Here is a 27,361-nt window from a genome sequence, read left to right on the forward strand (position 1 = left end):
AAATAATGTTCCATACTTCGAGAGGAAGATCAAAAACCATCACTGCCACCACTCAATCTACATGCATGGAGGCGCAGAGTTGACAGGTTCGGGTAGAGAACCCTGCCCTGCTGCTGCTACATAAGATCCTCCCGAAGAGGCAGCCTGATCGGAGGATCGATGCTCATCTTCAGAAGCTCTGGATACTAGACTCTCCCTGCCCAATCCAGAGCCACAAGGATAACTTGGGCCCGGTCGCTCCTGATCTTCTTCAGAACCCGGGGCAGGAATGGTATGGCGTACACCAGGCCTAAGCTCCACTCTGGACTAAAAGCATCGCCGAGCGATAGCCGCCTTTGAAACTCCAGCGCGCAGCATTGCGGACACTGCATGTTCTCTTCGGAAGCGAACAAATCTAACCAAGGATCTGCCAACTGCTGAAGGAGACCTTGTGCCACCTCAGTCTGGAGAATCCATTCGTGGTCCGATAGGCATTGACGGCTGAGTTTGTCCGCCCTGGCGTTCAGAGAGCCTGCCAGGTGTAGAACCACCTGCCAGGTGTAGAACCACCAGGTTATGCCCTGCTGTTCCAACCATGTCACGAGGGTCTCCCGACAAAGGGTCCACGATCCCAACCTGTCCTGCTTGTTGCAGTACAACATGTCAGTGGTGTGGTCCGTGAACACCTGCAATAACTTCCCCTAGACAGAGGGAAGAAATGCTTTTAATGCCAATCGAATCGCTCGATGCTCCAACAAATGTATGTGGAGCCCCGATTCCGCTGGAGATCAGTGTACCCTGATCTCCACCTATCCCAGATTGCCGCCCTATCCCAGAAGTGACGCATCCGTCACAACTGAGATCTGGTTGGGGAATGGAGAGGGGTCGGTCATTGACCCAATCGCGGTTCGTCAATCACCACTGCAGATCTTTCGCAGTTCCTTCCGAGATCTGGACCACGTCGGTGAGATTTCCCAGATGCTGTGCCCACTGGAACCTCAAGTCCCACTGCAGAGCCTGCATACGCCACCTTGCATGTTTTACCAACAGGATGAAGGAGGCCATGAGACCCAACAGAAGTCAGTCTCAAGGAGGCTGAAATATCGGAACCAAAACTGGAATATCCTGGATTCACTGTTTGGGAGAATAAGCCCAAAACTGCACTGTCCATAACAGCTCCGATGAAAAGGAGAGTCTGAGAAGGACTTGGGTGTGACTTTGGTACGTTTATAGAGAACCCCAGCAAATGTAGGAAGTCCCCCATAGTCTGAAGGTGGGAGACGATATCCTGGGGCAAGGACGCCTTCAAAAGCCAGTCGTTGAGGTAGCGGAAGCCTGACACCCCTAACCTACGCAGATGAGCTGCGACCACCGCCATCACCATGGTAAAAATCCGAGGGGCACTGGTAAGGCCAAAGGGAAGCAAGGTAAACCGAAAGTGCTTGTGGCCTACCTTGAACCGCAGGCAACGCCTGTGGCCCAGCAGGATGAAGATTTGAAAATACGCATCCTGCAGGTCCAGCACTACCATCTAATCTTCTTGGTCTAGGGCAGACAAGACCTGAACTAGAGTAAGCATCTTGAACTTCTCTTCTTGAGGAAGAGATTGACGGTCCGAAGATTCAAAATGGATTGCAACCCTTTGTTCTTTTTCGGAATCAGAAAGTAGCAGGAATAACAGCCACTGCCTACTTCTGAACCCGGGAACCTCTCTATAGCTACCTTGGCCAAAAGAGCCATAACTTCCTCCTGGAGCAATTTTAAATTAACCTCCGTCAGCCGTTCCTGATTTGACAGAATGGGAGGAGGAAAAGAAAGTAAAGGCAGAGAATAGCCCTGCTGATTGATCCGCAATTCCCACTTGTCCGATGTTATGGACCTCCAGGGGGGAAGATAATGGATTCTCCCTCCAACTGGAGTGGTGTGGTCTTCCAGAGTCAGACTAGGAGTGCTGGGAGGCTGCGGCTGCCGAGGGCAGGGGGGGCGATGACTTCTGGCTCCCATTCCTAGGTCAGCATGAACCGCGTCCAAATCCCTGCACAGCTTGGGAATCTGGCTGGGATAGGGCTAAAGCGTCTGGAAACGCCTTCTATTGCCACAAAAGGGGCGAAAGGTAGACTGGCCATGAGGAGTAGAAGAGAGGCCCAAAGATCTGGCAGTAGTTCGAGAGTCCTTGAACCTCACTAGGGCAGAATATACCTTTTCCCCATAAAGGCATGTTCATCAAATTTGCCAGGACATCACCAGAGAAGCCAGTTGACCTAAGCCAGGCATGTAGTCTCAAGGTTCACTGTTGTGGAAATTAATCTGTCTGGCGAATCAGTCACATCAAGGCTACACTTTAGGGTGAATTTTGCTGCATCTCTCCCGTCCATTCCTGCTTGAGAGCGCACAGCGGGGACTGCCACTGGGACTTGTGGCAGCACTTGTGCAACCGTCTCCCGAAGGGAGTGGGAGAGACAGTCCAATATGCCTGAGGTATTCACAAACCGCAATGCCAAGCTGGAGGAAGAAAACATCTTACCAAATGAATCCAGCCTCTTGGATTACCGATCCGGAGGAGCGGAAGGGAATGCGCCCTGGGACATAGAATTCTTCACCACAAAGCTTTTAGGGGTAGGGTGTTGGCTGAGGACCTTTGGGTCACCCAGAGCTAGTCGATGGCGGCGTGCAATTGTCCTAGTCACAGGAGCAAGTGTGCTAGGCATGAACCACGTGCCTAGAGGGAGATCAGTTAGCGCTTCATTAAATGGCAAAAGGGGTTCAGAAGTGGAAGCCCCAGGTTGAAGAACTTCAGTCAGGAGATAAGTCCTGACCTGCACGGAAGGCAGCTGTAGCCCAAGGACCTCGGCTGCCCTTTTAACCACCATGCCATAGGATGCCGCCTCCTCGGTAGCAGAAGTTGGCTGAGAGAGCATGCCAATACCTGGAGAAGTGTCCAGTCCACTGGCTTCCCCAAGTTCCCCATACCAGTCCTACTGCTCTGCAGATTCATCCTGGTGTTCCAAAGGGTCCATGGACCCCCCCCCCATTTGTCTTCTGAGCCTAACACATCCTCAAAGCGTTCAGGCAACAACATAGAATCACTGGGTTCAATCAGCGTCGAGTGACGTCATTCCGACTCTGTGTCGTCCGAGATAAGGATGGGGCTGGTGCCGCCGATGGGCACCGGCGGCACCAACTTCAGGTCAGACGCCAGAGGAGGCCACAATGGCACGATTGGCGCCGACCCGTATCCAGGTTCGGATCCCTGAGGCCCCACCGGTGCCATGGCTAGAGCCGAAGACATTAAATCCAATGGGGCCCGAGGGTTGGCCCGCTCAAATACGCGGCACAAGGCCTCGTAAAAGTCTTTCATTTGAGCGGGGTTCGCTCCGGCTCCTGGAAAAGGAGGGAGGTGCGAAGGCGACCCTGGCTCCGGCTCCGCAGAACCGTGCCTAGAGCGTCGGTGCTCCTGACCTCTTGTCGACAGATGACAGTCGAGGAGAAGCGGAGGTATGCTTGGACTTCTTTTTGTGCTTCTTCCCAGAGTGTTCAGAGGACCTCGAGTGGGACGAAGAGGACTTTGGGCTCCGGGAGCAGTCCCGCGACCTCCTTCTTTGATTGGGACCGGGACTTAGGGCAGAGTCTTGCTGGTCAGTGTTGACTATGGGGCCGCAAGGAGCTTCATAGCCCGCTCCCACAAGGCCTTCGGAGCCACAACCAGCCAGTCCGAGCATGACTAAGTCGTGTCGGGCTGCAGACACCAGAGACAGACGAGATGGGGATCAGTAATCAACATCATGTGGTGGCAGGCACCACAAAGCTTGAATCCTGTCTTTCTCTAAGACATCCTAGCACACGAAATTGGAAAACAATTCAGAATGGCAAAAAGTCGAGAAAAGGCCTGTCAAAAAGCAGCAAAAGGGTAGCTCTTCTCAGATTGGCACTTAAGGCTGCGGAAAGAAAAGAACTGCCGCCTGCGCGCCTATATAGGTACAGGGATGTCATAACTAATGCCGACGATGTCACGTGGAGCTGAATGGAGACACCCGACGAGCGCGCCAGTGGTATTGCTCAGCAAAAGTTTCCGGATCCAGCTTGACACCTGGGAAATTCAAAGGTAAGGAATCTGCAGCTAGAAGTCTCTACCAGATGGTAATCAACAACCAAGAGGCAGCGAGTCCTCTGTCCCTCACTGTCCCAGAGTTCGGTAGGATGAAAGATTGAGCAGATCACTCCTATCTTTAAAATCAATCACATTAGCATCCGCACTTGGAACATAGTGGGATGGAACCAACTGAAAACGCGAGAAGATGAAATTACCTATCTGTCACAAGTTGACATGCTTTGCCTGCAAGAGACTTGGGTAATTGAGCCAACCTTCCATGTTGGTTAAGAATTCTATTTCAATCCTGCAGTCAAGAGGGCTGCAAAAGGGAGACCAGCAAGAGGCTGCCTCTTCTGTGCCAAATAACTATGAACTTCAAAACAGAAAGGCTAAACACCAAGCAATCCGAGCGGCTTGGCATATCACTGACAAAGTGGACTATATCTTCAAATACTTACTAGAAACCTTCTTGCCCAACCATCATACAGGATTTACCATTAAAATATATTTAAATCTAAATCTATTTCACTTTAGAACTGGCGAAGAGCCCACTAGACTGCAAGATCGAATGTGGCACAGCCCACCTCCACAATTACACCTGCAGCAGAGTGAAACAATAGGCAACAACTTAGCTGAACCACTTCACTCCATCAGCCTACAAGTATTGAACAGCCACAATAAGTACAACCAGGTAGTGGCCTTCACACATGTGGCATCAACCAGGATGCTGTACTTGATTATAGTTTCTTTACACTTCCTCTCTTTAAACACCTTAATAATCCAAAATAAGACAGATTAAAAAGCGAACACATCCTGCAGAAAACAGTTTTGCAGATAGTTGGCTATAAGAACCACTGCATCAACCAGGTAGGGGTTGAATTAAATGGTCAAAAAGCAGGATGTTTCAAATGGTCATCAAATGTGGGGAAATATTTTGCAGACTGGAGGAATACATTTGAGAAGGATTGCACTAACTTCCTAAAACAATTGCCCTTGATAATAACCCATTCAACCATCTAACTTGGTCTAACGCAGTGGCAAATTTACAATCCAAACTAACCAGCACCACCACCAAATCTAGTAAAAGTCCCTTATTAAAGGGGGACTAATCATGGTATAGAGTTTCCCTGCAAAATAAGAATAGAAAAGTGGCCATTTTTTCAAGACTTTGTCACATCTCACTCGTGAAGGTTCTGTATGTGAGGAATGGCTGTGAAGTAAGTTGCACTACATTGCCCAGAATGCTTAGGGGCGATGTCTTTCCTCTCTGTTTCCTAATTTCCTTTTTGTACTCTTCCTGTTTCTTCATCCGGTGCTTGTCACCTGAACTATGGAGTCAGTTTCAGCAGGAATCATCGCAAGTCCAGAGAAGCCGCCGCGGTGATTTCCTACCCGTTTTCTATTGTTTCCCTGTTGCCAGCAAGTCAGGATTGTTTATATCGGTTTGTGGAGGTTCGTGCGGCGCTTTCCCCGATCGCGCATTGAACGCGCTGGGATTGGGAAGGAGCGCGGCACGGGTTATAATTATCAGCTGAGAAATTCGTTCGTTGCAAGAGGAGGTAAGGCGCCTGTGGCGCGACCTAGTTCTCGAACATTGGGAAAGAGCAGCTGCTCTGTGACTTTGGAACAGCGCTGTGAATACTGAAAGCTCGAGTGAAGCAAGGAATGGCGAGTTGTTTGTGAAGGGTGGATTCAAAACCCTGTATCAAGTTCCATCCTTTCTGAACATTGTGAATGTGTTAGTTACTTCGGAGTCAGCTGTATGAATACAATACAAACCGTGTAACTGGAGAAATAAGATATTATTCTGGCATACCATTATAAAACTTGACAAACGTTAGCACAGAACTGCAGTAGGTGCTACCGTGTGATGATATTAATATGGTCTACATGTAGCCATTTTGGATGCCAGAAGAAGAGGATTTTTTGTGACGATTTATGCTCTATGAATTATTGAATGGCACATACTTCAGGATAATGCAAAGTGATGCTGCTTGAAGGAATAGACATTTTTTCTTTTAGGATTTATTTTTCTCTTTTTTTTCTTCATGGAGAGCAAATGCAGCTTAATGTTGTAAGTTACTGTACACACATAGAATATGGATCTTGTTAAGTGGTTCTGTATGTGTGTGTGATTTCCCCTTTCTCTCTCCTACTACAGAAAATCCAGTCTGATACCATTGAGGTTCCTTCTTCATACACGTATCCAGAGGCACCTATCAGATTATTTTGGCTGCTGCGACTTTATTGTTTCCTTTGTCCCTTTTTTCCCCTTCCCTGGTGTTGTTACACTTGGTAGAGTTTATATATATATATATATATATATTCTCACAGGTTGTGACATTGCTAGAGGATAGGGAGAACTAGCTACAATCATCGCTCCCGCTGTACCCGGCTGAACAGGTTAGTGGTAACCTATTTGAAATCACGACAGACTTGTATCCAAATCAAATTGTGAGGTCAACCACTGCAGGGCTGGGCTCTCTAAACTGAGGAAGCAATACAAGATACTGGTCTGGGAAGCAAAGCAAGTGTCAAACGAGTAAACTTGGCCTTATCTATACAAAGCTTGCTCATACTCCAAAAGCAGTCAATTCTGGCTCATGGGAGAAGGAACTCCGGACAACTACTGAGGTTTTCACCATTTTAAGGAGGGTGGCACTGATAAAAAATGGCAGTCCTCCCTCTGTTTAATTTGCTTTTTATGCTATACAGTGTGGGTTTGCTACATTTTCTTCTTTTTAGAAAAGTGGAATCTCTTTTTACATATGTTATCTAGCAGAGTGAAACTGCTAGATTAGCACATAGCACTTTGTATAAAAGAGAGGAGGAAGGTGGCTTAGCATTCTCCAACTTGCGGGGTTACTACTTTGCTTATTTTGCGTCATATATGTCCAGATCTAGCATGAAACATGAGCTAGTGGGAAATCTTAAGAACGATCTCATGGGGTTGTTTTTAAAGGAATAGAATATATGGGAAGTTTTAAAATTGACAAAAATTACCCCAAAATAGTATGCTATTCGATCCTTCAGTGGTTCTTTAAAAAACATAGGGATCTTTATAGACAGTATTCAATCACCTATATCAACTTCGCCATATCCCTGATGGAACTGAATTGGGATTCAAAGATAAGATGGACATAAGCACAGTCATGAAATGGGGGAAAAGGGTTTCAAAAGGCAGCCAACTTCATGGTAGAAGATAGGTGGAAGAATTGGTCTGAAATAAATTAATCACTCAGGAATAATTTTTAGTAGTTGGGCTCTTATAGAGTTTTGGCCTGTAAGTTTAGGTCTCTGTACATCCGTCAGATTTGTGACATCCAAAAGTTAGTTATGAGCCTGACGGAGGCCCCTGCTGTCAAACGACTGGCTGGTTGAATGGGGCCCGATACGTGGCTTAAGGCCACCGGTTAGTTGGGGAAATCTGAAGGGCTCACATTAATCAATCAATCAATCAATCAATGACACTTGTAAAGCGCGCTACATACCCGTAGGGTCTCAAGGCGCTTGGGGGGGGGGGGGTGCCGCTACTGCTCGAACAGCCAGGTCTTCAGCTTCCTCCTGAAGGAGAGGTGGTCTTGGGTCAGGCGCAGGTCGGTCGGGAGGGAGTTCCAGGTCTTGGCAGCCAGGTAGGAGAAGGACCTTCCTCCTGTAGTCGCTCTTCGGATGCGGGGGACGGCAGCGAGGGCGTGGTTGGCTGATCGGAGGTGGCGTTTGGGAGCGTAGAAGTTGACTCGGCTGTTGAGGTAGCTCGGGCCTTGGTCGTGTAGGGCTTTGTGTGCGTGGGTGAGGAGGCGGAAGGTGATTCTTTTGCTGACGGGGAGCCAGTGAAGGTCTCTGAGATGTCCGGAGATGTGACTGGTTCGTGGGATGTCGAGGATGAGTCTGGCTGAGGCGTTCTGGATCCGCTGGAGTCTCTTCTGGAGCTTGGCGGTGGTACCGGCGTAGAGGGCGTTGCCGTAGTCCAGTCGGCTGGTGACGAGGGCCTGGGTGACGGTCCTCCTGGTCTCGGTGGGGATCCACCAGAAGATCTTCCGTAGCATGCGTAGGGTGTTGAAGCACGCCGAGGAGACGTTGTTGACTTGCCTGGTCATGGAGAGAGAGGAGTCCAGGATGAAGCCCAGGTTGCGTGCATGGTCTGTTGGTTTGGGTGCGGTGCCCAGGGCGGGAGGCCACCAGGAGTCGTCCCAGGCGGAGGGTGAGGGTCCCAGGATGAGGACCTCCGTCTTGTCCGAGTTCAGTTTTAGGCGGCTGGTCGTCATCCACTCGGCTACCTCCTTCATCCCTTCGTGCAGGTTGGCTCTGGCGGCGGCGGGGTCGTTAACAAGGTAATGTGAGACAACATTAATAAACTTAATTTTAAGGTGCTGAGAGGGGTTAATTGACAAAGAATGCAATTTCATACAAAATGGTTGCTCAATAGAACCACACAATTTTTGGACGATACTTACCCTGCATGGCCAAGTTGCTGCTTTAGATGCAAATCAAGTGCAGTAGCGAACTGGTCCTACGTAATGGGGCAGTGTGCCACTATTCAAGGATTGTGGGGAGCGATATTTCGGTATCTGGAATCAGCCTGGGAGATACAATTAATACCCAGTATGTGGTTGATGTTAATAGGCTATGATCCAGCCGTATGAATAACATCCAGATTACAAAACATGCTTTTAGTTTCGATGATGGTGGCTAGATCTTTGTTGTTCTAAAGGTGGAGAACTAAGTCTAAGATGAAGCAAGTGAGAGTTAGAGTTACTGTGTGCTCTTCGAATTGGAGGGACTATGAGCTTTAATAAAATCTGGACTCAATTTATGGCGGAATCCATGGTTAAGGTGAAAAAGTGATATTTGATAAGCAATCAACTGTGTAAGGCATTTGGCTGATCTGTTCGGTAATGGATCTCGATTGGTATGAAATTTGTTCAGGACCAGTATTTATACATCTATCAAAAACATTCATGTCAGTCTTAGCAATGTTAGCCATGTTTGCTTATCATTTTCCTCTGTGGAATGTATTGCTTCTGGGCTGGATCATATTGAATTGAACAGCACCCTGAATTGTCTACTGCAGGAATGCCTCTTCCACCTTACTGTACTGCTTCTGCCCCAAGAGTGGGAGTGTGATGTTTCTCCCTCCAACCGGTGTTCCTCGTTTCCTAATTACCTTCTTTTGTTTGTGCCGCCAAAGTTGCCTGAGGTACAGCCTGGCTTCAATAACTTACAGATCCTTGAGACACCAGAGCTCCTTAGTGGGTGCGTGGGGTACAGTGAGTGGGGCAGAAGGTAGGATACATAACAGTACGTAAAATAAAGACGAGATGGAAATAGGTGAGAAACTGGAGACTGCAGATAAACAATAAAATGTTCCTTTTAAAAAGATTTCTATTCGGAAAGTATTACATAATTATGTACTGAGAAAATACTTTACACACAGACAGGCAGACTTTCTAACTAAATTAAAAAGAATAGAAATAACAATTAAGAAATCATACATTTAATCTTTGTAGTTTATGTACTTTTGATTTCATATGTATTCCAAGGATGGCACTATTGGACTATACCTGTGGAATTCTTGCTCAAATGCCTCTTGTGTGAAGATTCTTCAATGGAATGTGCTGGTGTATGTAAGGCTTTCTCTAAACTGCTGCAGATACCGTTTATGGTTGTCTCAGCTCTTGGAGTTACCTGAAAAGCAAAACGTATAGAGTATAATTTGCCAGATTTGCCAAACGTTACATTTTCAAGGCCTTTAAAGCATATCATTTAAAGAAGCAAAACAGATTTTAATATACAAGGAAGCCTGTAACTATGGCTACAGCAACTCTAATTTTCTTAGTAATGTTTATGATATTACTAACCAACTGTAATAAAACATGGCACTACTACTCTACAGTAATAATGATGCAGTAGAGTAATATAATAATGTCTGTTGCTAGGGAAAATAGACAAAAGCAAAAGATAGGCTATTGAGCAGAATTACAACTAATTAAAGAATGAAATATATCAACGTTTTCAGCTTTTTCTTCTGAACTATCTTCTGTGAAAAGCTGTCATGGGCTAACAAGGATGCATGTAAACATCTATTGTTTACTATTGCACTGCAGAAGATCACTTAAAGAGATTAAGAATGTACCCACGTGTTAGTACCCATTCTAAGATTTAAGTAGCATTGAAACTGCTTAACATGCAATTGCAAGTTGGATATTGATGTGTTTGTTTCATTGTATATGTGTACACGCCTACAAATATAGTATATCTTTCATAACTGAAAGGAAGAGAACAAGGATATAAAAGTGATACTATTTCGGGGGCGTGGCCTACAAGATGGCCGAATAAGACGTGCTTTTCGGAGCTCCTGCTGGAAAACAGGGAGATCCATTAATATCCAGTGATGCTGCTCTAGCATTGATCCCACAATCCTCATTGTGACCAGGCAATACTCCCAGGGGTGATATAAAATCATGTAGTAACCCCGCTGGTACCACGGAACAGACGGCAGCGCACCGGGGAGATGAATGCGCCATCTTGGACGGACATAGATGGCTCCGCACTCAGGATCGGAGCATCGGCGGTTGGTGCCCCTCCCCAGCGCTGTGGTGACGTCAGACTGTGAAGCAGCTGACCCTACTCCTGGTCGGGAATGTGCAAGACCCTGGTCGGGGACTCACCCCCTGCGGACCACAGCGGGGGCACGGCCTTGCTGCACAGAGGGCGGCCTGGAGATTGAGCTGACAGCAGCGGTTGAAGCGGTGGGACCCGGCAGAGACTAAGACGGCTAAGCAAACCGTGGACTACGTGCAACAAAAGGGGGTGAATCACTGTGCGGCAACGGATTCCTGGATGACCCGTCAGCCTGCCCCCTCTGGAATAGGATGAGGCCGGGAGACTTCTGGCTATCAGGGCAGAATCTAGACATTGCTGGCTGTCATTTTGCAATCATTTCGAGCCCCAAGAGTCACATGAGATGAGCATGGGGCTGGTGGAAGTCTGGTGCGTGCCTGAGGCCTATTACGGTTGTAAAAGCCAGGACCAGGCCTGCTCGGGAGTGAGGCGACATTAACAGAGGGCTCCCCATCGTGGCATAAACACACAAGGACACCCCGGAGCCGCTGCTGAGTGTGCCGAGACCCTAGGAAATAATGTAGGGGTGTATGCCTCGACTGTAGGTGGACTTCTCTTGCAACCGGGGATTCACCAACACTATGCATCGCCTCCTGAACACCCGGAAGATAATCCCCAGATGCTAGATCCTTGACTCCTGGTCAGTGGACGGCCAGGCTGGGGAGCAGAGGCAAGGTTTCCACGAGAGACGATCTGCTGATCACATGATGTACCTGATCTGGCCCCTTGGGAGTCAATTCTATATCAGAGAGGAGGTACGCTCCTGTCGGCAGACAAGAACACACAGGGGCCCGGAGTCTCTGGGGTGGCTCCCCACCAAGCGTGGTAACTAGAGTGGAAGGAGGCACCAGCTACTCAAAGTGTTGTTAAGATTGCTCAGCTCTGAGAGCCATGTATGAAGAGAGCCTGGAAGTCGGTGGGCTACCTGTAGATTTGCGACTAGCCACCATAGTAGTCATTCATAAGCAGGGCAAACCAGCGGATAAATGTGGCTCTTATAGGCCAATCTTTCTGATTAACGTGGAGACAAAGGTACTGGCAAAGGTCCTGGCCAACAGACTGGTGACAGTTATAACATCTATTGTCCACCCAGACCAATCTGGCTTCATGCCAGGTAGAAACACGGCCCTCAATATACAGCGCCTGCATAATGTGATGGCTCGCATGGAATTCGATTCTATTGAATGGCCATATCTGTTTGAGGTCCTCAAGAAGGTGGGATTGGGTCCCAAGTTTGTAGCCTGAGTAAAGCTTCTATATACCGGGGTGCTGGGACAGGTGAGGGTCAATGGCTTTACATCTCGGACGTTCGAGTTACGGAGAGGTACTAGGCAAGGATGTCCTCTCTCCCCATTGACATTTTCTCTTGTGCTGGAGCCTCTTGCGGCCTGGGTCCGTAGAGAAGTGATGGTGCGAGGGATGCGTTGGGCGGATGAGGTAGAGGACCGAACATCTTTATACACGGACGATATACTGTTATGCTTAGCATCCCCATACAAATCAATCAGGGTAGTGCTGGATATATTCACAAATTTCGGTAAGTATTCTGGATATGCGATCAATTGGCACAAGTCTGTATGGTTTATGTTGAGGGGAGAGGTTCCCCGCCTCCCGGCCGACTGCACTATCACTGTGGCGACGGAAGGGTTTCGATATCTGGGGATATTTGTCATTTTAGAGCAATGGAAGGCGAGATTCGCACGTTGCTGTGGGATGGGAGGGACCCCAGGATTGCATTGCAGAAATTGACTAAAGGCTGGTACGACGGAGACATAGCACTCCCTGACCTACAGCGTTACTACTGGGCCGCACAACAGCGGACTGTCAATCATTGGATATATCATCCCCCAGATGACCCGGCATATGTTCTTGATCGATACCAAACTGACCGCTCCGGATATCTGGGGGGTCCTGTACACCACTGATAGGAAAAATAGGGGGAGGTTTTTCGGACCCACCCAACACACATTGGAAATTTGCCGTCTCGTTTCTTCCCGGCTGGGATGGACGGGCCGCCTCTCGCAGGCTACACCGCTGTGGTATACTCAGAAGTTGGGCATGCTGGGTTATCAGCCCGGGTTTGGCAAATGGGACCTCATCTGGATCTCAGCGGTGAAGGACTTGGTTAGAAGGGGAGCAATATTCACTTTCGGTGATCTCCAGAGACAATACCATCTAGCACAAAGAGAAATGTTTAGGTACTTTCAGATTTGACAACCGGTTCGGGCGGCATTCCCATCCCTCACAGATATTTCAGAGTCGTCCCCTCTGGAAGACCGCTTGCTAGACAGGCCCCTCAGTTTGAAAGCAATATCTCTAACTTACAGAAAGTTGAGTAATAACTTGCCAGATACCTTTCCGAAGCTCAGAGAGCAGTGGCAAGACGACATTGGTCCTATAGATGACGAAGACTGGCAAACGGCGCTTATGTCCCCCCGAGAAGCGGCTATCACACAGAGACTTAGGCTGATTCAACTTAGGATACTCCACCGATCATACATCACAGGGAAAGTTTTGGCGAGGATAGGTGCTAGACTTGACGACCTTTGTATGAGGGGTTGTGGTCAGCAGGCCACGTTTTACCCTACCCAGTGGAGTTGCCCAAAGATACGTGCCCTTTGGGAGGATGCCTCAGACCACATGCAAACACTTTTGGGGAAGAGCATAGTTTTAACGCCGTAACTGGGACTGTTGAATATATGGGAGGCGACTGATCTCACGGAAGTCGAACAGCAATTTAGAACACTGGGATACACACTGGTAAAACGAGAGCTGGCTAAAGGTTGGGGAAGCGACCCCGCCTCTCGTCACCCTGTGGGCTAAAGAAATGGACAGATGCATGTTGGCAGAGACAGAGGTTAAGGCACGGGGGTGTCCCAAGAAATGGGATAGGAAATGGGCACACTGGAATAAGTATCGAGGAGATCCCTGTGTATCGCCTACTGTTGAAATGGAGATGCATAGGCAAGTGGGTCATGTAGGAAATGTCTAATATGCTATTGAAATTAATGTCTGCTCAACTATTCTGTTGTCAATCTTGAACATGTCATCCAATCATGTATGTATGGCTGTGATTAAACTAATAAATAAAGTTGTAAACATTTTTTAAAAAAAGATTGCTCAGCTCTTGGAGGTGCATAGAGAGGGCTGGGACAACATGGTGAAATAAAAATCCAACTGTGCCCAGTCCAACAAGATCCTGAATTATGCGCAACCCCAGTCCCAGGGATCAGATCAACAAGACAGGCTGGAGGGCAACAATGCTGAGGAGGCTCCGAGCGTAGTCCAGCGAGAACCTTCCTTAACCGATGTCTTGGCAGCAATCCAGTCTACCAGAGATGACATGTTGAACAGAATAGATGCAGTAGCCATCGATGTCAACCTCCTGCGCGGTGACTTACGCAAGGTTTCTGATACAGTCAGTACGACTGATCAACATGTAGAAACCCTCCAGGTGGCAGTTAAGTCACTCAAGGAAAAGTCATGGACCTGCAGAAAAAGATGATTAAACTGGACGACCGGGCTGAAAATCAGGAAGGTCGATCGAGAAGGAACAACATACGATTTGTGGGGATTCCGGAACGTCCGGAGAGTCCCTCAGCAGAGCTGTTTTTTGGAGGACTGGATTACGAAGGTCCTTGCGCCCGGGAGGACGGCAAAATTATTTAACACTGAAAGGGCCCTTGGAGAACTGGTCCCTCCATTGCGGCCTGGGGCCCCACAGAGAGCCTCAAGAGCCTAATTAGGGGTGGAAAGTGGTTTAGCCCAGGTTCAGCTCAGGACCCGTATCAGGGGTGGGATGTTGTGTAAATAGGCATCCAGGGGTAGCCAGAGCAGTCTGGATCTACTATAGTTAAGGTTTTGGTTGAGGATAATGTTGTCTGTGCTTCTGACAAAGCAAGCTCAGGCCCACCAAGTCTGTATGAAACAGATTTGAAGTCTTTCCAATCACAAAGGATCGTTTCGACTCCTAGTGTGAGTAGTAGGTCTAAAAGTAGGAGCTCTACTTTGCTAAAGAGGGACTGGGATTGCGATAGAATCCAGGGGCCTAAACATTTGAGGACCGGGTCCAAAGTCATCTTGCAGGGAAAATGTTTATGGTTTTGTTGATTTCTTCCCAATATGAGCGAAGCATATGGCAAGAAAACAAGAAAAAAAATTTAATTGTGTGTTCAAGGTCTCCTACCTCAGTTAAGCAGTTCCAGCATTTCTCTGAGTTTACTAACCCCAATCTAGATAGTCTGTACGGGGTCCAGGAGGATCTGTGTAGAAGCCAGTATTTACACTGTGTGATGAAAGGGGACATTTTGAGCTTAGTCACATGTTTCCATATAAGGACCAGCTTTCTTCATCAAGGTTGGTATACCCTTCTTTAAGGCAGAAGGCGGACCACCTGTTTTGAGACTTTTGTATGCAATTGGTAGCATGCTCCTGGAGGAGTTTATATAGTGTGGAGGCTTGGTGGACTTTGAGATGCAACTAAGCTTAGTTTCTTTAGAATACCTGGATTTTGTGGGTTCAGGAAGGCTTGATCGCAGTTAATCGCAGCTCGCAGTTGTAGAAAATTGTAGAATTCCTTGTTGGGATGGTAAAGGCCATTAGTGAGAAGGAGAAGGAGATTGGGTTGACTCTATTAATCACAGCCTTAATGTATATAATATTATGAAATGACCAGGTATGCCAGTAGAGAGTTGTACGGTCAATTTTTATTAATGGGTTGTGCAAAAGAGAGGTAGGAAGAGTAGGTGAGTTTGACAATGCTTTTGTTGTCTAGATTTTTAACTGCTAACATCTTGCCTCTGATTATATTTGAGGAGTTTAGGGTCTTAAAGTGTTTCATTGAGATATCAGCTGTTGGTAGGGGTTAAATGGGGAGAAGGGTGCTCTTTCGTTGTCTGCCCATATCGGTGGGGGGATGGGAGGGGAGGGGAGGCAACGGGTTTGGGTGAATCCAATGTAAAGACTGTTTGAGAATAAATGCCATTTGGAGTTTGTTGAAGTTGGGGATACCAATCCCACCTTTCTTTGTCCAGTAGTATAACTTTAGTTACGATTCTGGGCCTTTTACTGTGCCAAATATATTGGATGTTAGTCTTGTTGAGTAATGTTGAAAAGACTACGGAACGCAGTAGAGGGAACATGCTCATTATGAAGTTCGTCTGCGGTGCTATTCACATTTTGGTGCAGTCCAGCCTTCCCACCAAGTTCTGTGTTTGGGTGACCATGTCTAAATGAGGTCTTGTATGTTTTTTAAGTAGGGTGTTTTCAATATGGGTGCGAGAGTCAGCCATTGATTTACAAAGTTTTAGACCCAGCTATTTAAGTAGGGGTGGGCGGACATCTCCGTTCCGCCCACGGAATGTGCGGAGATTTGCCCCTTCCGCAAAGAAGGCGGAGAAACAAGGCAAATCTCCGCACATTCGGGGGTGGAACGGAAGTTGTCCCCCCGCCTCCCGCCCACCGTATTAAATGATATTTAAAAGCCTAAAATAAAATTTAAATAAAACGTACCATATTGCGGGCGCATCCTTGCCCATCGCAGCTTCATCTGGGAACTGTGCATGCGCGGGAGGCTGCGCATTCGCATTCCTCGCAAGGAATGCGCATGCGCAGGCTCCCGCGCATGCACAGTTCCAAGAAGTAGGCGCCATGGCCAAGGATGCTCCCGCAATAAGGTACATTTTATTTAAATTTAATTTTAGGCTTTTAAATATCATTTAATACTGCGGGCGGGCGGCGGGTAACGGAAATATGTGGAGAGGCACAGAGATTGGTTCAATCTCCGTGCCTCTCCCCGAAAATCCCTTCCGCGACTTACGCCCACCCCTATATTTAAGGTTATGGCTTTGCCATCTGAGGTTACTATTGCAGAGAATTGCTGATGTGCAGATTGGGTTTAAAAGTGTATCCCAGGCTTTAGCATAGTAAACACAACAAGATGATGGACAGAGTGCTGAAACTTTTCAACCACTCACCCCCAGTCAAGAGATCTTGGTTGAATCCATCCTTCTTTTGCTCACTAGGCCAGCCCAGTTCAAACCCAGCCATATGCAATTTAGTCTTCGTCATTAGTTCCTAATGGGAACAGTCCAGCCCGAACTGCCAGGACCAGAAACAAGCATCCTAGGATCTGCTTCAGGGTTTCACCCCTCATCAGTCACCGGTGCTGCTGTTCATGGCTTTTATTTCAGTGCTTAGAGTTCCTGCTCAATTTCTTCCAACCAACAAAAATGTATATGTTTGGACAATAGCGGAGTATTCTGAGCCACTGCCAGTTAGATGCGGTCTAAGAAATGCCAGTTAAAATTGGTGAACCGCAGGAAATGCTGTCCATCATGTACACTCTTGCAGACTGGCCAATCCATCACTGCATTTACCTGCCATTCTATCTAGTGGTGGAGCAACAATTTTCGGAGTGGGGCTGAGGCCATCAATGTTACATCACTGAAGTATTGGGGCTTGTGAAAACTCCAAGCATCACACGAAGAAATGTATAGAAAATTAGCTATGCCCATTCAGTAGGAGAGTGGTACGAGTGTAGCATGTAGTGTGTAGTACATTTTGGAGCACAGTGTCAAAACAGATTACTAACACATAGTGTGGTAGTGCTTTGTCATTTACAGACCGCCTATTTTCCATTGAAATGGCCACTAAATTTGCACAGACATGCTGTTTTACTAATAAAACTATATCACACACACACACACTATAATATATGACAATTGGGTTTCAGCAAATATTTATCATTTGTGCATCACTAACAAAAGTGTCTTGATTTGTTTGATCTTAGTGTGTTTCCATCACATTATAGAATTAAAAAAATATCCCTTGTGCACTTTACTAAGGGCTGATATTTGTTGAAATATTTGTACAGTTATTTTACAGGTATTTAAACGTCGAGTTAGAATTAAACTGCAATCCTACAGCCTTTCCTTCACACTACCTGCACCCTAGCAAGATTGCCATGTAGCTCATTTACAAAATCCTCTCACCTTGCAGTCACAGAAAGAAATGTAAACACCAATCTCCATGCTAAAAGGATAAGCAGCAATTTGTCAGAAGACGTAGCCTGACATTGGACCTCCGTCTTTGAATGCACAACAATATATAACAACATAATAACAAAATGTAAATGCCTCTCTTTAGCTCATTCACCTACTGAACTTGAGCGTGGTTATTTTGGAGGTGCAGCAACCTGTGATTCTACCATTTAAAGGCTATCTAATAAACCACATCATTTTGCTACCTCTCAATCAGGCAATGCTTTGAACAGCAGATAGAATAATCAAAACTTATTTTAAGTGAATTTTTTCAGAATTCTGATAATATAGCCTATATAAATATTTGGTCTAGAAGAACAAGTTACTTACCTTCGGTAACACTTTTTCTGGTAGATACAATATCTGCCCGTGGATTCTTCACCTTGTGAATAACCCCCTGCGTCAGCAGCATTCGGAAATTCTTTTTGTAGCTTCGCGCCGACGTGGACGACGTCACAGAGGCACGGCATCGCGCGCGATTCCGCTGACGTCACCGACACCATTATAGGCCCACGCCGGCGTGATGACATCAGTTCCGTCCTTTTTTCCGTGCCTTCGAGGCACACGGACGGACCGATGACAGCAGAAATATACACAGTATACAAATGTCAAGATAACACACACAGTGAAACCAATGCAGGAAAGTAAAACATAATACACATTTCCTTTGACAATAAAAATATATACAATACAACAACTCAAGTATAGAAGAGTGGACAACGGGGAGGCGGGTGGGTCAGTGAGGAATCCACAGGCAGATATTGTATCTACCAGAAAAAGCGTTACAGAAGCTAAGTAACTTGTTCTTCTGATAGATACATCTGCGAGTGGATTCCTCACCTTGTGAATAGAGTCCAACAGCAGTCCCCACTCCCGGAGGAGGGTGTCCACTCTCCTATGCCAGAAAATCCTGGAGGACAGCGCGCGCAAAGTGGCCCTCCCTCCTCACTTCGGTATCCAAGCAGTAATGCTTCGCGAAAGTCGCTGCTCTACAAATGTCCTCAACAGGAACACCCCTAGACAAAGCAGATGTTGATGACTTTGCTCTAGTAGAGTGTGCTCTTATACCCTCTGGAGGTTCCTTACCCGCCAGGGCGTAGCAGATCTTAATGCAGAGGATAATCCATCTCAAGAGCGTGCGCTTGTGCACCGCCTTCCCCTTCTTGCAGCCAGCAAACCCAACAAACAGCTGGTCATCCAACCTGAACTCTCGTGTCCTGTCCAGGTAAAAGATCACCGCCCTCTTGGGGTCTAAGCGGTGAAGTCTCTCCTCCTTGGAAGGAGGAGGGGGGAGGATAAAAGGTAGGGAGGGTAACGGACTGCCCCAGATGGAAAGGAGTTACCACCTTAGGCAGAAAAGGAGCCCTGGTTCTGAGTACCATTCTTTCAGCATGAATGGATAAAAATGGGGGCTTTGACCTAAGAGCTTGAAGCTCACTTACCCTCCTTGCCGAGGTAATGTCCACCAGAAAAATAGTCTTAAAAGACAAAAGTCTCAAGGGATATGTGTGTAAAGGTTCAAAAGGAGAACCCATCAAGAACGTAAGAACAAGGTTCAAGTCCCATTGAGGTACAATAAAAGGTGTAGGAGGAAATTTATTGGTAAGGCCCTTAATGAAACGTAATACAACAGGAGATTTAAACAAAGAGGGCTGGTCCGGCAAACAAAGGAAAGCCGATAAAGCCGACAAATAACCTTTGATAGTTGCCACCGCAAAACCCTGCTGGGCCAAGGAAAGTGCAAATTGAAGTATATTGGACAAACAAGCCCTTAAAGGGTCAACGGACTTCTCCCCGCACCAAGCAACAAATTTAGACCGTCTATAAGAATAAATGGACTTGGTGGAGTCACGCCTGGCCGATAAGATGACATCCACCACATCATGCGGGAGAGAAAAGGAAATCAGGTTACCCCTCTCAATCTCCAGGTATGAAGGTGTAAGGTCTGGAGGTGGGGGTGTAGAACCTGCCCCTCCATCTGGGAGAGGAGATCTGCCCTGTGAGGGAGACGGAGCGGCAGGCACAAGGAGAGGTGGAGAAGATGTGTACCACACCCTTCTTGGCCAATCCGCGGCGATCAATATGACTTGGGCCCGGTCTTGGTGTATCTTCCTCAGAACCCGAGGAATCAAAGGTATGGGAGGAAACGCGTAAAGGAGATGCGAGTCCCAACTTAACTGAAACGCATCCCCCAAGGCTCCCTGCATCGGAAACTGGAGGCTGCAGAATGACTGGAGGCTGCAGAATGACGGGCAGTGAGCATTCTCGCGAGTGGCAAACAGGTCCACCTGAGGAGTCCCCCACGTCCGAAAGACGTGACTAACTACCTCTGGATGAAGCCTCCACTCGTGGTCGGCGGAGAACTGCCGACTGAGACTGTCTGCACGAACGTTCAGAACTCCGGCCAGATGATTTGCCATCAGACAAATCTGATGGTCCTGAACCCAGGACCAGAGACGCAGAGCCTTTCTGCAGAGACACTGCGACCCCACTCCTCCCTGCTTGTTGACATACCACACCACGGTCGTGTTGTCCGTCAGGACCTGAACTGACTGACCGCGAAGGGAAGGGAGGAAGGCCTTGAGCGCCAGACGCATCGCCCGCAATTCCAGAAGGTTGATGTGAAGCAACCTTTCCTCTAGAGACCAAAGACCCTTGATCTTCAGGTCCCCCAGATGAGCGCCCCACCCTAAAGTGGATGCATCCGTTATCACTGTGGCCACCGATGGAGGAAGTTGAAAAGGCTTTAATTGAGACAGATTGCCTTCCACGCTCCACCAAGACAGATCCGCTGCAGTTTCTCTCGAGATCCCCACTGACTCCCTGAGATCTCCGCCGTGCTGAGAACACTGCCTGCGGAGACACCACTGGAGTGCCCTCATGTGCCAGCGTGCATGGTTGACCAACAGAATGCAAGAAGCCATCAGACCGAGCAGGCAAAGGACCTTCAGGACTGGAACAACGGCTCCATTGAAAAATAAAGGAATCATTTCATGTATGTCGCAAATCCTTTGAGGAGGAGGGAATGCACGACACACAGTAGTGTCCAGTACCACACCTATGAACAGGTTGCGCTGGGAGGGCACCAGGTGAGATTTGGGTACATTTATCGAAAAACCCAACCTGTGCAACAACTGAGTTGTCTCTTGTAGATGATTGAGCACTATCTCTGGAGATTCTGCTTTGATCAGCCAATCGTCCAGATACGGGAATACTGGTATCCTCGACCTTCTGAGATGTGCTGCCACCACGGCCATCACCTTGGTGAAGACTCGAGGCGCAGTAGTAAGACCAAACGGAAGGACCGCAAACTGGTAGTGTTGCGATCCAACCGTGAAACGGAGATACTTTCTGTGTGACTTCAGGATTGGGATATGAAAAAACGCATCCTGCAAGTCGATCGACACCATCCAGTCTTCTTCCAGCAGCGCTTGAAGAACCTGTGCAAGGGTGAGCATCTTGAACTTCTCCTGCTTCAGGTAAAGGTTCAAGATCCTGAGATCCAGGATTGGAGGGAGCCTGCCATCCTTCTTGGGGATCAGGAAATACCGGGAGTAGCATCCCTGACCCCTCTCCTGCTCTGGAACAACCTCTATCTCACCCTTTCTGAACAGAGCCAGGACTTCTTCCTGCAGGAGCAGCAGATGGTCCTCCAAACAATAACCCTGGCAAGGAGGGTAATTTGGGGGAAACTTCCGAAAGGGAAGAGCATACCCATTCTCCACGAGATTGAGAACCCAAAGATCTGATGTAATCAATTCCCAATCTCGTAGAAAATGGGTAAGCCGGCCCCCCACTGGGCCCACATGATCCGGAATGGCGGATCTAGGGCTGCTTTGCTGCGGTGGTAGGGAGCTGGAAAGGGGAAGAGGAAGAGGAGGAGGCTTGACGACCTCTAGGACGAGCTCGCTGTCTGCCTCTGTACGACTAGTACAGCGTATTTTGCTGTTGTTGCGGTTGCTGCTGTGATGTTTTGTAGGAACGAAAGGAAGACCTGCCAAATCCTCGGAAGCGCCTTCCAGTAGTACCCATGGTCTGAAGACCTAAAGATTTCGCTGTGGCCCTGCTGTCTTTGAAACGTTCGAAAGCAGCGTCAGCCTTCTTGCTAAACAATCCTGACCCATCAAAGGGCAAGTCCAGCAAAGCAGACTGAACATCTGCAGAGAATTCCGATGACTTTAACCATGCAGCTCTTCTAGTGGCCACTGAAGAGCCCATGACTCTCGCCACCGAATCAGCCGTGTCCAGCCCACTCTGAATCACTTGTCTCGCAGCAGCCTGAGTGTCCGAAATTACTTCCTGAAAGTCCTTTCTATCCACCTCAGGAATTTTTGCCACTAACTGCTTCATGGAAACCATCAAGGCATGGATGTATCGTCCCATCAGACAAGTTGCATTATTAGATTTTAATGCCATGCTGGCTGAGAAGAAGACCTTCTTGGCTGCCTGATCTTGCTTCCTGGACTCTTTTTCCCCAGGAACCTGCGGAAAAGCACCCGCAGACTTCTTTGAGCAGGCAGCCTGCACAACCAGACTCTCAGGCAGGGGGTGTGTTGACAAAAAGTCCGGGTCATTAGGCGCCACCCTATACCTCCTCGCCACAGCCCTTGAAACAGCAGAAGCTGTCAGAGGTTTCTTCCAGACTTCATAAATGGGTTCAGCCAAAGCATCATTAAATGGCAGCATTGGTTCAATAACTGAGGAAGGTGAGTGAAGGACCTCAGTAAGAATATTAGACTTGTACTCAGCAGTGGGCAGAGTAATATTCAACAAGCCCGCAGCCTTTTTAATTACAACGTGATAAGGCATCACATCCTTGGAAGGCACGTCTGACACAGAAGCCAAATCCCACTCAGGAGACAGTTAAAGTCCACTGGCCTCTCTCAGGTCATCAAAAGGATCATCAGAATCCTGTAACTCTCCTTCCTCCACGTCAGCATACCGATACTTTTCCTCCTCCAGAAGTCTCTGTGCTTCACGCCTCGACTCCTCCTTCATGAACGAAGTCGACGGATCCAGAACCGACTCCGCCGGGGTCGGAGCCGGCGTCGAACCCGAAGTCAGGCGAGGCAGTTTCACCCGAGGTCGAACGGGATCCTGCATCGGAGTCGGGGGCACCGGCGTCAATGGAATAGGTGTCGATGGGTTCGGCGTCGAAGGCCTCGGCTGTGCCGGAAAATGCCACTGGGGTGCAAGAGCCGGCATGAAAGGCATAAAGGGCGCAGGAGCATAAGCCTGGGGAACACCCAAGTTATATGCCAAAGGACCCGTGGGACCAACAGGTGCACCAGAGGGGTACATTGCCCTGGAGTAAACCCCAAACATAGCATTCAGGAACTGGGATGGATCCTGACCTGGAGCCGGAAAGGCTGGATAAGGGCCCCGAGGCTGCTCTCGGGGGAGCGGAGTCGTCTCGACGTCGATATACTCCTCAGGCTGTGGCACCGGGGTCGACGAACCCGCAGGAACCGGAACCTCGCCTTCACTAACCTCCTCCACCTCACCTTCACCCTCCTGACCAGAAGGATTGGACGGATCCGGAGAAGGGTTCGCTTGCTGCTTCGGTGACTCAGGCGAATTCGCACGCGAAGCCTCACCATCGGAGTCCTGGGCTTCCGACACCGGAGCCTCCGCTTCTTTACGAAGTAGCCTCACTTGCGACTTCGGCCTCGAACTCGAGTCCTTCCCTGAATGATGACGCGACTCATGGCTCCTCTTCTTATGCTTCTTCCTCGAGTACTTTGAAGCATGAGCAGAAGATGACTCCGAGCGCGACCTCGATCGAGACCTCGACCTCGAACGCCGAGACTTCGAAGTCTTCTTATGTTTCTTACTTTTAAGCTTTGCAACGAGGAGCTTCGTCTCCCTCTCCCGAAGGGCCTTCGGAGTCATCTTCTTGCAAGATGGGCAATCCTCTACGTCACGGTCGGAGCTCAGACACCAGACACAGCACTCATGCGGGTCAGTAATGGACATAGTCTTGCCACATTCCCCGCAAGCCTTAAATCCAGTCTTCTTCGAAGACATCTCGACAGAAGACAATGAAACAGAGAAAATAACTACAGAGTAACAAAGTTACTACAAAGCTACTGTCGATCCCTAGAAAACTGTTAGCGTCGACGACGCGGAAAAAAGGGACCTGATGTCATCACGCCGGCGTGGGCCTATTATGCTATTATGGTGTCGGTGACGTCAGTGGAGTCGCGCGTGATGCCGTGCCTCTGACGTCGGCGCGAAGCTACAAAAAGAATTTCCGAATGCTGCTGACGCAGGGGGATATTCACAAGGTGAGGAATCCACTGGCAGATGTATATCAGAAACTCATCCATCACATCACTGTAAACAAGCAATGAAGATACAACAGGTCTCGCCTTTGGTTAAGTTAAAGCTATTTGCTTTGCTATACAATACAATTAGCAAAGCAAATGGCTTTAACTTAACCAAAGGCGAGACCTGTTGCATTTTCAGTGCTTGTTTAGGACTTGTGCCCTGGTATAGACAAATAATCATTAAATGGCAACCGAGCCCGAATTTTACTTTTCATTTTGGTGGTGACCTTTTCGTTCCCTGTGAAGGATTGCGTCACAATGTCAGGTGGAGATGAGTTTAAATTGCATTACTTTTAAGGAACTATTAGGAGGTGGAGAGATAATGTTTCTGTCCACATGTGTCTAGTGGCTTTAACTACACAAAATGGTATACCTACCTAGCGAGTAAATGTTTGCTCACTATTGCTATGTATTACACATACAAAATAACATAAGACTATTTTGATTTGTACTTGTATCAGCTGTTTAATTTTATTTACTTTTATGTTATTGCTTGACGTCCCCAGGTGTGCCTCTAGAATTGACCGTTTGTCCTGAACCTTGACCCTTTATCCTGACTTTTTACAGTTACTGAACAGAACTTGTTTCCATGTCATATGGGCATCCTAGTTGTGTGTCTGTTTAATTTAAAATTATTAGATATCATTTAAGACAACAGCCAAATACATTTAATGATTTTTCATTTTTTATTTGTTGCTTAAAATTTACATTTTTGAAGGGGAACAAGTACCTTATGTTGATGATTTTCCTCATTTGTATGTCTGGCAGGCGGCAAGACCTTTCAATTTTAAAATTTTATGTATAACATATGGGCGTTCAACCAGCCCTCTTTATCTACTGGTCTGTTGGTACATCATTCACATTTTCCTCCTGCCCACTACAGTATTGAACAAAGTTCCAGCCCTCTTCATCCATTGGCTGACTTTGCTGTGAGTGGCAGCATTTTACAAAAAGCATTGGCATAGCCAATAGGTCTCGCTTTTGAGACCTTCTAAGTATTTAGTTACTCAGCACAATATCCTTGGTGCAACAACACCAACCGTTAGATGGCTAAACACTTATAAGGTCCCAAAGGCGAGACCTATTGGCTATGCCAATGCTTGTTAAAGGTGATGGCGATCCCTCCACCTGTGTTGTCTTGTCTATCTAGCCTAACTATCGAGTATTTGGGGGGGGGGGGGGGGGGGGGAGGGGGGGACAGGAGGGAGCCGCAATTACCTCTAGCACGGATCCCCCATGTTGCCAGGTCTCAGTAAGGAGCACAGCCTCTGGCTTAAAGTCCCATAAAAAGTAACATAGGTGTTGCTGATGTTGAGACTGGCAATTTATGCTAAAGAAATGGAATTCTCTGTTGGAGGTAGTTTCCCCCGGTAGTATAGAGATATGGTCAGCCATACTGGTTGTGGTGTCAGGGCCACTGGTAGAGGATGGAAGCATAGCATTGTGAACATTACAGTTTAGCGAAGTTGAACAAGAGAAATTGCAACCGCTGCACATTAAAGGACTCACTCCTAAATCAAAAGGCTGGCAATTAGAAAGTCCTGCCATAATGCCTTTAGTAGATCAGCAGAGTAGAACTGTCTCTCTTGTAAGAATGGATCAAGGATCCTGGTCCCCGGCTGCACGCGGACAGGCGCAGATAGGTTTCCCTCAGATGCACCCGCGGCGTGGATCTGCTATGTGTCTGTCCCTCACTCATCTTAAATAGGGCCATACCACACAAGCTAGACCGCTAGCAGCCAAGAATAACTGCATCATCAAAATGGCCACCAAGGCGGGGAACAGTACTTAAACATGTGCTTTCCTGCAGCCAATACAAAACATAAAAGGCCTAAGTCCCCCAAAACACACTTCGTTCCAAGCAGTCAAAATATGTTAAAATAGATAAACAATATGAAATCTGGCAATGTGCAAAAGGAAGCAATAGCGGTTCTCAAAGGCAAAACCCTACCTAGCCACTGCGCGTCTGCTCCCCGGCCATGTTAAGTAGGGCATTAACACAGGAGCTAGACCGCTAGCAACCAAGAATAACAGCACCACCAAAATGGCCACCAAGGAGGGTAACAGGACTTAAACACATGCTTTCCTGCAGCCAACAAAAAAGTATTTGCAATGCAATAGGTCTCGCATTTATGCGAGTTTAAGCTATTGGCATTGTAAATGACTGCCTTTTATTCATGTTTTAAAAACTAAAACATAAATAAAAGGCATTGTCATTTACATTGTTAATAGCTCAAATTCACGTTAATGCAAGACCTACTGAATTGCAAATGTTTGTTGATACTGGGAAATGAGCAAACTGTGATGTTAAATGTGGACATTCAGACAAAAGATAGGGAGATTGTACTGACTGGGTTTTGTCCTGGATTGGCTGAAATCGCATATAACTAACAGATTTCAGATGATTACAATGCCTCTGTTCTCACCCAACCCAGAGATTAGTCGTAGCGTCCTCCAAGGGTGGTCTATATTATCTCCTCTTCTATTAAGTCTTTACAAGAGGCACCTTACAAATCAACTTCACATGTGTGGAGCTACATTTTACATGCACATGGATGACACCCAACTAATCTTTGGGCTATCTAACTATATCTTCGCTTCTCTCCCACCGGGTTGTGGATGTAAAAGAACTTTTAAAGCTCAACCCTACAAAAAAGAAAGTGCTCCTCGCCACCATGACTAGTTCTATCAGGAAAATGTGGCTTGATCACAGGACCCTAGACCTCCCTCCTGTGCCTTCCAAGGCTGTCTTCAATGTGGGCATATCTGTGGGGGTCTAATCTTTCACTTAGTCTCGAAGGTATCCTTCAACTGAAGGTTGGCCTTGAGTTGCTTGTGGCAGTGAAACACAAACCTTAGACCAATCATGCTGGACTGTGGCACTAACATCTATATTGTTCTCATGATTTAAACAAAATGACCGCTTGCAGCTGGTTCAAAACCTGAAGCCAGGCTGAATCTGAGGTTCACAAGGCCACAGAACCCAGCACCGGCATTCCGTTGGGCTGGCCTCAAGATCATCAACATCATCCACAAGGCAACTTATACCCACTGTTTTTTTGGGCGGACAAGTGACTGTCTTCTCAGCAGTTCGCACAGTGTATCTATCACCTGTAGGAATAGTGCTTTTTCCTCTCTCCCTACGAGCCGAAACACGATTCATAAGGTTTATTAAAGATTGTAAATTAATTGTGGCCTTATAATTGAACGTTTTAACTTGATTTACTGTTGAAGTTCTTAGCACTTCAACGCCTCGTCAGAGGTAGTAAGCGCTACATAAATGCATTTTCAGTATACTACAA

At 47.4% G+C, this 27,361-nt stretch overlaps 1 protein-coding gene across 1 annotated transcript in view; it reads right to left on the reverse strand.

The window, feature by feature from the left end:
* The window catches only part of ZCCHC14 (zinc finger CCHC-type containing 14), a 799,037-nt gene that overhangs the window by 699,045 nt on the left and 72,631 nt on the right, over nt 1-27,361 (reverse strand). Inside the window, exon 2 of the mRNA XM_078670582.1 lies at nt 9,631-9,754. Coding sequence (XP_078526708.1) covers nt 9,631-9,754 — 124 coding nt within the window. The remainder of the gene's footprint in view (nt 1-9,630; nt 9,755-27,361) is intronic.

This window comes from Lissotriton helveticus, chromosome 12 (genome assembly GCF_964261635.1).
Source record: "Lissotriton helveticus chromosome 12, aLisHel1.1, whole genome shotgun sequence".
Taxonomy (NCBI): Eukaryota; Metazoa; Chordata; class Amphibia; order Caudata; family Salamandridae; genus Lissotriton; species Lissotriton helveticus.